Source organism: Ceratotherium simum, chromosome 11 (assembly GCF_057802395.1).
Source record: "Ceratotherium simum simum isolate JZ-2026a chromosome 11, ASM5780239v1, whole genome shotgun sequence".
NCBI classification, from domain to species: Eukaryota; Metazoa; Chordata; class Mammalia; order Perissodactyla; family Rhinocerotidae; genus Ceratotherium; species Ceratotherium simum.
The window spans coordinates 39524710-39534852 of NC_141910.1; the positions used below are offsets into that span (position 1 = coordinate 39524710).

A 10143-nucleotide genomic window follows, 5' to 3' on the forward strand; every position below is an offset into this window, starting at 1 on the left:
GTGTAGCCGGTGGGAAGCACAGTCTTGGAGATGACCACACTGACCTCTTTTCCCTCCCCTGACTCCTGCAGCCTTAGGATCCAGACCCTCCACTGAGCGACTGATGTCCTCACTGTTGCCTGAGTGTTAGTCTTACCTTCTCATCTAGACCACCAGTTCTTGAGGGCAGGACATGTCAGCTACTTACCTTGCTTTCCCAGTCCTTAGCATGGTGCTGGCCACACAGAAGACCGTCAGCACCTAGTACCTGACCATTTGGTGAAGGGCTGGGCAGAGTCCCAACTCCTCCAGGAAGTCTTCTTGGGCCCTCTCCACCTTCTGACCAACCGTTCACCCCTGCAGAGTCCTCCAGCACCTGAGTCCTAGGCCAATACAAGCAAGCATGAGGGCTCTAAGCGTTTGTCCAGGCTCCTCAAGTAGACTGTGAGCTTTTTCAAGGCAGGCACTGGGGTCAGGCTTCCTCCCAGCAACTGGAACCAACTTGGGCACGTAGTGGATTTTGTTTTTAATATAGCAGACTTACTGAGATATACCATACAAGTCAGCCATTTAAAGGGTACAATTCAATGGTTTTGAGCATATTCACTGAGTTCTGCAACCATCAACACAATCAATTTTAGAACATTCTCATTACTCTAGAAAGAAATCCCACACCCTTTAGCAATTACCCTTCATTCCTCTGTTGTTAGTTTCCTGTGGCTGCTGTAACAAATGTCCACAAGTTTGTGGCTTGAAACAACAGCAATTTATTGTTTCACAGTTCTGGAGGCCAAAAGTCCAAAATTAAGGAACCAGCAGGGTCACACTCCCTCTGGAGGCTCTAGGGAAGAATCTAGTCCTTGCCTCTTCGAGCTTCTGGAGGCTGTCAATATTCCTTTGCTTGCATCACTCCACCCTCTGCCCTCGTCTTCACATCACCTTCTCCTCTGTGTGTCTGGTTGGTCAAATCTCCCTCTGCCTCTCTCTTATTAGGACAATTGTGATGGCATTTAGGGTGCACCCAGATCATCCAAGATTATCTCCTCACCTCAGTATCATCAACTTAATCATATCTACCAAGACCCTTTTTCCAAGTAAGGTAATATTCATAGGTTCCAGGGACTTGACATGGATATCTTGTGGGAGGCCATTTTCAGCCTTCCACATTCCGCATGCCCCCCAGCCCAGATATAATTCATATACCATAAAATACACCAAATTAAAGTGTACATATGTATAAATTTTAGTATATTCATAAGGTTGTGGAACCATCAGCACTATCTAATTCCAGAACATGTTCATCAACCCTAAAAGAAACACTGTATCTGTCAGCAGTCATTCTCCATTCTGCAACTCCTGGCAACCACTAATCTACTTTTTATCTCTAAGATTTGCCTATTCTGGACATTTCATATAAGTGGAATTATACAATACCTGGTCTTTTGTGTCTGGCTTCTTTCACTTAGCATAATGTTTTCAAGGTTCATCTGTGTTGTAGCATGTATCAGTACTTCATTCCTTTTTATGGCTGAATAATATTCCATTGTATGGATATACTACATTTTATTTGTCCACTCATCAGTTGATGGACATTTTGGTTGTTTCCACTTATTGGCTATTATGTATATGCTGCTATGAACATTCATGTACAAGTTTTTGTGTGGACACATGTTTTTTATTTCTCTTAGGTATATGCCTAAGAGTGGGAGAAACTTCAAGACTGTTTTCCAAAGTGGCTGCACCATTTTACGTTCCTAACAGCAATGTATGAGAGTTCCAATTTCTTCACATCTTCTCCAAAACTTATTATCTGTCTTTTTGATTACAGTTATCCTAGTGGGTGTGAAGTGGTATCTCATTATGGTTTTGATTTGAATTTTTCTGATGGTTTCCTGATCTTTTCATGTGCTTATTGGTTATTTGTATATCTTCTCTGGAGAAATGTCTATTCAGATCCTTTGCACATGTTTTAATTGGGTTATTTGTCTTTTTATTATTGGGTTTTAAGAGCTCTTTATGTATTCTGGATACAAGTCCCTTGTCAGATACAGGATTTGCAAATATTTTCTCCAGTTCTGTGAGTTGTCTTTTCACTTTCTTGATGATGTCCTTTGAAGCACAAAAGCTTTCAATTTTGATGAAGTCTAACTTTTCTTTTGTTGCTTATGCTTTTCTTATCATATTTAACAAACCATTGCCTAATCCAAGGTCACAAAGCTTTACTCCTTTAATTTCTTTTATGAGTTTGATAGTTTTAGCTCTTAAATTTCAGTCTTTGATACATGTTGACTTAATTTTTGTATATGATGTGAGGTAGGGGACCAACTTCATTCTTTTGCATGTGGATATCCAGTTGTCCCAGCTCCATTGGTTGAAAAGACTGTTCTTTTCCCCCAATTAATTGTTTTGGCACCCTTGTCAAAAATGAATTGACTGTGTGTGTGAGGGTTTATTTCTGGACATTCAGTCCTATCTCATTGATCTGTATGTCTCTCCTTTTGCCAGTAACATACTGTCTTGATTCCTGTAGCTTTGTGGTAAGTTTTGAAATCAGGATGTGTGAGTCCTCCAGTTTTGTTGTATTTTTCCAGATTGTTTTGGCTGTTCTGGACACACAACAGATTCTTCAGATACACTTGTTGCTTGGTCACTTACTTTCCTGTTTCCTTGATGGACTGGCGAGCCTATGACGGCCTGGCTGGCTGCATGATTAACTGACAAGCTCCTCTCCCTACTCTTCAGCCTCCCCTTCACAAGGCATTTGGCCAGGGGAGATCTGGGCTGATCTGGGCTGTTCTGACTAAGCTGTCTTAGACCAGGGCAAGGTAGTAAAAGAGGGAACTTGGTGGGGTGCATCTGGCCCCTCAAGCAGGAAATCTAAATCCCACAATCCTCCCCCACCCCTCACCCCCCTCCCAGCTTTCCTTCCCCTTCCCTCCTCATCTGGCAGGGTCAGCGTTTAGGTGGTTATGATTCTATCTAGATCCACTTCCAGCCAACACCCTAGCTCTCCTCTTGTGCCTCTGTCATTCCTGGCACTTTCCTGCCACTTCCTAAACACGATTCATGGCAAGTGGTGCAGGATGAGGGCCCTCTCTCCTGTCAGGTGGGGCAAGTGCGGCAGTCTCGTCTTCCTGGTGGCATCTCTGGTCACCTCCATGTGTTCCTTATGGACTCAACCGGGGTGTTGCCTGAGCTGCAGGCACTGATGTTGCTCGTGGATGAAACTTTTTTCTTCCTTGTGGGACTTTCACTTCTTGCCTTAAGGAGACTGAAAAAAAACAAGGGTAGGGAAGACAGGGGTGAATCAGAGGGCAGATTTTTCTGAAAGGTTTCAAGATAAACTGAGCTCCTGTTGGTGCCATAATACAAGGACTTACAGTTGTCACCTTTTTTCAAAATATGGCCTCCAGCTGGGAACTTTTTTTAATGAATAAAAGTGATAAAACCAAGTCTGACTTCTTCATCTCCATGGGGTGCAGGGAGTGTGTCTGCATTGCCTCCCTGCAGGGTAGGGGCAGCCTCTGCCTCCACTGCCAACCATACGAACTCGGACCTGTCACCCAACCCCTGTGAGCACAGCCTCCTCATTTCTTAAACAGGGATACCTCCCCCATGGTGGTGGGAGCAATAAGGGTTCAATAGAAGGAGAGTGTTCACTATTACCAACAATAATACTAGTTAACCATTTACGGAATGCTTTCTTGGTGGCAGTCCCCGTGTTAGTGTTCAAACTAAACCACGTGGGGTAAAGGAGAAGATTTCATGATCTCCAGAGCCATAACCTGGAATGTTCTGAGCATCTGCTATGTGTTTAATCCTATGCTGGGCTTCATGTATATTTTCAATTCTTTGAGGTTTGAAAGATGCCAGTTTAATTATACCTCCTCCCCATACAGATTCTAAACCAGTTGAAAACTACACAGAGGAGTCAGGTAGAGATAAAAATAGAGACTGTATTGTAGGTGAAGGCTCGACCAACACATGGCTCAGACATGCCAGAACACACCTTCACACACCCCCTCCTCCCCCTGCTTTTTTCTGTTTCCCAGTTTAAGTCCTGGTTCCAGGCTGCAGAGCCAGCAGCATGGGGAGCAGGGGCACTAAGGGGCAGGTGTCCTGGGGGATTGACTTGGGGCTCTGAGGATGGTAACATTGGTCCTTTGGCTGCTTCCATGAGTCTAGGCTCTGCTCCATGGGCTCTAGGTAGTCCTGGCCCTGCTGGAGGGTCACCAACCCTGCTTATCTGACCATAAAGACCTACATCTCTGGAATGTTGGTGCTGATTCTCCAAATCTGTGCTCTGCATGCACCGTGAAACTTGTTGCTGATTCCAGTTTCTTTATAGCCACTTAAAGCCCTGTGACTGTATGCAAGTGGGTTAACCTGTCTGTGCCCTGGATTCCTCATCTGTGAAGAAAGGATGGTAATACCCAGCCCATAGGATGTTGAGGACTGGAGAGAAAGGCACATAATAGGCCTTCAGTGGGGAGCCATCCCACTAAGCCTGGTTCAACACCCTGGGGAGCTCAGCCTTCCATTCCAGACTCTGAGCCTTCTCCCTGTGTGCTGAGCACGTCTCTTTTGGAGCCAGATGGTCAGGGATAGGTTTGTGGGCTGGAGTTGGAGATAGGGATTTGGGAAAGACGAGGTCTCAACAGAAGTAGTTCATTGAAAGACAAGCATTGGTGCCTGGATGGATCTACAGAGGTTCATTGTCTGTGTGGTGGGATTTAAGTCCCATGTTTCAGATCTCCTGCAGGTTGAGGTGGGAGAGACAAGGTTGTTAGCAGAAGTGTCAACACCCTGAACCTCCCTTCAAACCCATATTTAGGACTGTCTAAGGCAAAATGGTGAAGTAAGCAATGGTTTCCCCAAGGTGCACCCACTTCCTCTTTCTGCACCCCATTCTACTCTTTCAGCATCCTTCCCCAAGCCAACTAGGAAGACGTGTGTCTGAAAAATGAATTCGCTGTAAGACAGAGGGCAGCAAAATATGAGCTAATTCCAGCCCACCGCCTGTTGTTGTACAGCCTGTGAACTATGAATGGTTTTTACATTTTTAGATGGTTGGGAAAATATCAAAAGAATATTTTGTGACATGAGAAAATTAGATGAAATTCAAATTTTATTGGAATGTAAATAAAATTTTATCAGAACACAACCACAACCATTTGTTTATATATTGTCTATAGCTGCTTTCAGCAGAGTTGAGTAGTTGTGACACAGACCTTAAGACCCCCAAAGTCTAAAATATTTACTCTCTGACACTTAAAGAAAAGGTCTGCTGATGGCCCGCACTAAGATGTTAGAGATTTAATGTGTTATGTGCCTAACGGGAGTTGCTTTCAGAGGAAAAGGCAAACCAGTGGAATTCAGGCATTGTGGCAGGCCTGCGGAGGAGACACTGGGTGGGAAGCTTTCCTGCTTTGCTTCCAGGTACACTAGAGAGGCTGAGGGCAGATAAATGTCTAGTCCTGCAGGTGGGGCTGCTTCTGTCCACAATGGGATAAGGGGCATGGAAATGGTGGGATTCAGGCCCATGACTCATTCTAGTTGTATAGACAGCAAGACTCAGAAGGGATTAATAACCTTTAGTGATCCCATCCCACCAGCTTCCCTGCCAGGCTGGTGGCATTGATTTTACCTGAGGTCCTTCACGTTCCCAGAGGCCTGCAGAGCCTCCCAGTGGGTTCGCCTTGAGCAGCACATTGATTGCTCACCTCTCTCTTGTTTCCGCAGAATTTGCCTTCTGCCAGGTGGATGCCTCCATCACACTGGACCTGGCCCTGGCCGTGCTATGTGACCTGCTCCAGCAGTGGGACCAGCTGGCCACTGGACTCCCAGTCCTGCTGGGATGGCTGTTGGGAGAGGGTGATGACCTCATGGTCTGTGTGGAGCGTGCACATCAGGTAATCTCGGGGTCTCAGGGCAGGGGAGGCGGCGGGGTGGAGTGTCCTACACCCACTGCATACACCACTTACAGGCTTACTTGGGCTTAACGTGCCTGCTGAAAGTGTGCTGCTGAATGCTCAGACACAGCAATAACCGATTAGGAAAGTCTCCAAATGACCATGGCTGCCTGCAGGGTGCTGCTGGGGGCACGGGGGCAGCTCTCTCGCTGGCTTTTGGGATTCCCATAGTAAGCCTTCAGGTCAGTGTGGGGAGAGGACTTTGAAAGAGGCCCCTTGGAAGTTGAGAGTTTAATTATGCAGAATGCTTATTAGTCAACATTGGGATGGCCAGGGGCCCCCCATGGTTAGGTCTGAAGGTGAAACATTTCCAGAGAATCATGGTCCTTCCAGGGCATTTGTTACTTGAGGAAAACTATTAGCCCCCTCCAGGTGGGGGAGCAGTCAACAGATAGGGAAACTGAGGACCGAGACAAACAGCAAAATCATCTTGAGGACTGAAATTCACATCTACCAGTGTCTGACTCAGCTGGCCTACTTGGCATCACCAGGAGGCCAAGAGTTCAAAAGCAGCCTGTTTATGGGAAATTTGGAGACAAGATAAAATGTCTGTGATAAAATGACCTTGAAAATCCCCAGTGTTATAGAACTTTGGTTTCATATTCAGAGACTAGTGTCGTGTTTGGTAATTCTTTGTCTTTGTTCTGCTGCTAAGATTTCCCTTCCTCCTTCCTCCCTAATTTCTAGATGTACCTAATTTAGGTCCAGGGCCCACTCCCATGTTGAGGTCCCCTTTTCAGTACCAGGCCCCCAAAATATCTTGGCTTTGAACCACAAACACATCTTTATCAAAGGTCATGTTAAGTCTGGGGAAAACAGTTCCTCTCCTGTGGAGAAGTACAATGAGTGAAAATAGAAGGTGACCTTCAAGGCTGCAAGTGGTGTGTATACATGGGTGTTGACAGGCAAGAGTGGGTCCTCTCACCCAGGGGGAGGGGACACACCTCTTCTGCATCTGGCAGGACTCTGGTCTGGACTGGGGCTTGTCAACATCCCCTAGAAGGTTGACTTTTGGCTTTTTCGTTTGATTCAGGTGGAAGAAGACTACCTGTTTGAAAAAGCAGAAGTCAACTTTTGGGCTGAGACCCTGATCTTCGTGAAATACCTCTACAAGCACCTCTTCCATCTCCTCTCCAAGTCCAGCTGGCGGCCCCTCAGCCCTGAGAGTCTCCGTCATCTTCAAAGGACAGCATCAGAGCAGTGCCACCTCCTTTCTCAGCTCTTCAGAGAGCTGCCACCAACTGCCGAGTTTTTGAGGACAGTGGAATTCACAAGACTACGCATTCAGGAGGAGAGGACTTTGGCTTGCCTGAGGCTGCTGGCCTTTCTGGAAGGAAAGGAAGGGGAAGACACACTAGCTCTCAGTGCTTCGGACTCTCTTGCAGAAGTGAATCAATTAACTCTTCCAAGAAGAGAAACAGCTTATTGAAGAAAGAAGACTTGTGGGGGTGGGGGTGGATTATTCCCCCGCTAACTCTGCAGGAAACGTGTCAAACATAAATTCAAATATTTTTTCCCCCTCAGGCCTCCCCCACTGCTGTGAGTCTAGTCTTCTGTCTCTTCCTGCAGAGGAATTTTTCTTCAGTTCATTCATTCAAGGCAACCTGGTTTATTGCAGCTACTGTAGGAAGTGAGGCCACACGTTGAATATTTACTCTGTTCCCAGGTGCAGGCCACCTGCGTCCCTGAATTAGCCTTTTCTGTCCCCCAGGACCTCTAATGTCCAGCCTTAGCCGGCCTGTATTTTCTGTGAATTGGCTACACAGAATTGGGTTTTAATACATGATTTCCCCCCCCGCCCTTTTTGGCTGGATGTAGGGGGCGCATTAGTTGGCAAACAACCCATTTGGTCAGACTTCCAAATTTTATTCCATTTTACCCAAGGCAAAAATATATTCCAAATGTTGGATCCTGGGAAAGTTAGGGATCAACTTCATACAAATAGCTTTGTTTTTACTGTCTGCATGTGAAAGTCCTACAGTGACCTACACATGCTTTCATAATTATTAAAAGAGCCATTGAGAATTCGTGCTTCCCAAAAAAGAGTTTGCGCTAATGCTAGAAGAGCTGATTTTGCCACCCAGTGAAAGCATAGACTCTTGGGTGCTAGAAGGAACCTGGGGAAAGGAGAGCCAGAATAAATGATTTATTTGATGCCTACACTGTTTAATATCACTTTCTTGGTGGCGGTAACAAGAAGATTCTCATTTAAGATCCCAGAAGACACATTTACGCATTTTACTGATGTAATCTAAAAACAAGGGTTTTCCCCCTTTCTGAGCCTGGCCCAGCCCCTCTTCCTCAGACTCCCAGCAGGTGTCGCTCTTGCATACATTTTACTGCTGGTCTCGTTTTTCACTGGTTTGCCCTTTTTAATTTATAATTTCAGAATAAGTGTTACCTGCAGACAGTTATCTTGAAATTCATAGCTAGGATGGGTCATAGCCTCATCCACATTCATTTTTCACCCTAGTTATCTGAAAAAGGCATTTCAGTAATAGTATATAAACTTGGTCCAGCTTTTAGTGTCTGTAAATATTTTTAAATACTTCTCAGATGTGCAGTCACTTAGAATTATTTCTCTCATGTGTGAGAGCCTGAGCGGCAGTTTAGAGGAGAGAGAGTTTGAGATGATCATTTCCTACTGCAGAAAGGCTTATGTTTTGAATATAAGTTGTCTCTATTTGAAAGAAAACTACCTAACACTAAAAACACAGCCATACCGAAAGTATAGAGAAAGGGCTCTGTGGGAAGAAGCTGGAATAAAGTTAACTTACTGTCCAAAGTTTTGTCCTAAAGAGAACAGGAAATTACCTGAGTGGTTTTCCACCTTTCAGCTCAAAATGTGTTTTTTGTTATCCTCAATTAATTACCTGGTGGGGCATCTGTGTAGCTCACACTTGATGGCAAGTTGCCAACCTAAGATTTCTTTTTGTTCTCAGAAGACCTAGCTGGTGAGAATTCAGGGAATTGTGGGCGTAATGTGGTGATAACCATGGTAGAATAATTATGAAACTGGCCCCAGCAAAGCCCAGCTCATTGGAAAAGGCCGGCGTTCCTTTTTTCTCCATTTAAATAAAATAAAAGCAGTTACATAATAATAAAAACATTTTACACCAGCAGGTACTCTCTACCAAAGCCTGTACCGTAGCCTGTTTACGTTTTATCTCCAGAATCCTTCTACCAAGCCCCCAAAGCCGGTGTTCTCATAGCTGTTGACTAAGAATTACCCCAGATTTTGATCCTGCCTGGCTGTGGCCAGCCCAGGATGGCAGGAGGGACAGATGTTCCCACTGGTTTTGTATCTGAAATCTTGTTACTGACCTCAAGTAGCATTGGCTAGGGAAAATGGCTATTTCACACTTTCCTGATGCATTCCTGGGGGTGGGGGGGGGCAGGGTGGACACGACAAGGACTTAGATACCCTACTGTCAGGCCACCTTCAAACTGTTGTGTTTGGGGTCATTTCAACAAAGAACAAAACAGAGTTCTTGGGGACTCTTAAGCTACGAGTGTCAGCCACAGTCACCCAGCCCTGTCTAGGGGCCAGCGTAGGCTAGGTCATAAAGGGTGAAGCAGTCACCTCCTCCGAGGTCACTACCCTTGGCTCCAAGCTCTAGGGTCTAAGATTTGGTGACCCTTCAGCTCTGCATTCATGATTCTGTGGACTTCTACCCATGTGGCCATAGTTCAGAGGCCTGGCTTTCTCTATTTTTATGCTTTGTCAATTTGTTTTAATAAATAAGATGGATTATACTTGTTTATCTTCTAAACACCTTAACAGATAACTCATTTGGGCCTTGACAAAGGTGAGAGATGAGTAAAGCAGGAATTATCTTAGTTTTACAAGGAAACCCAGGTACCAAAGAGATTATGTGATTTGCCTGAGATCACATGGCTTGTAAGGGGCAGGGCCTGAACTCCAGTCCTGTTTCTGATCCCAAAGTCCTTGCAGCCCTACCCCGGCTCTGGCTCCCTGGGCGGAGTGAGGAGTACAGCAGTGGGAACTGCATGCTAGCTGAACTCTGAAGAGTCTGTTCCCTGAGTGACCGGCCTGGCTCATCCCCTTCCAGGTTAACTGAGAGAGGGAAGGAGCACTAAATGGGAACGAGCACAAGGAAACATAGCAAGAAATAAGATCAATTTGGGAAGGGGGCGTGAGTCATCGCGTAGCTTCCTTTTCTGGCAGGTA

At 45.5% G+C, this 10143-nt stretch overlaps 1 protein-coding gene across 3 annotated transcripts in view; it reads left to right on the forward strand.

Annotated features, from left to right (window-relative positions):
- The window catches only part of THADA (THADA armadillo repeat containing), a 313262-nt gene extending 305151 nt beyond the window's left edge, over positions 1-8111 (forward strand). For all 3 annotated transcript variants that reach the window (XM_087436835.1, XM_087436834.1, XM_014792321.2), the window contains 2 exons: positions 5722-5891; positions 6985-8111. In XM_087436835.1, the coding sequence (XP_087292961.1) occupies positions 5722-5891; positions 6985-7380 (566 nt within the window). In that variant the 3' untranslated portion in view covers positions 7381-8111. The remainder of the gene's footprint in view (positions 1-5721; positions 5892-6984) is intronic.
- The last annotated feature ends 2032 nt before the right edge of the window (positions 8112-10143 follow it).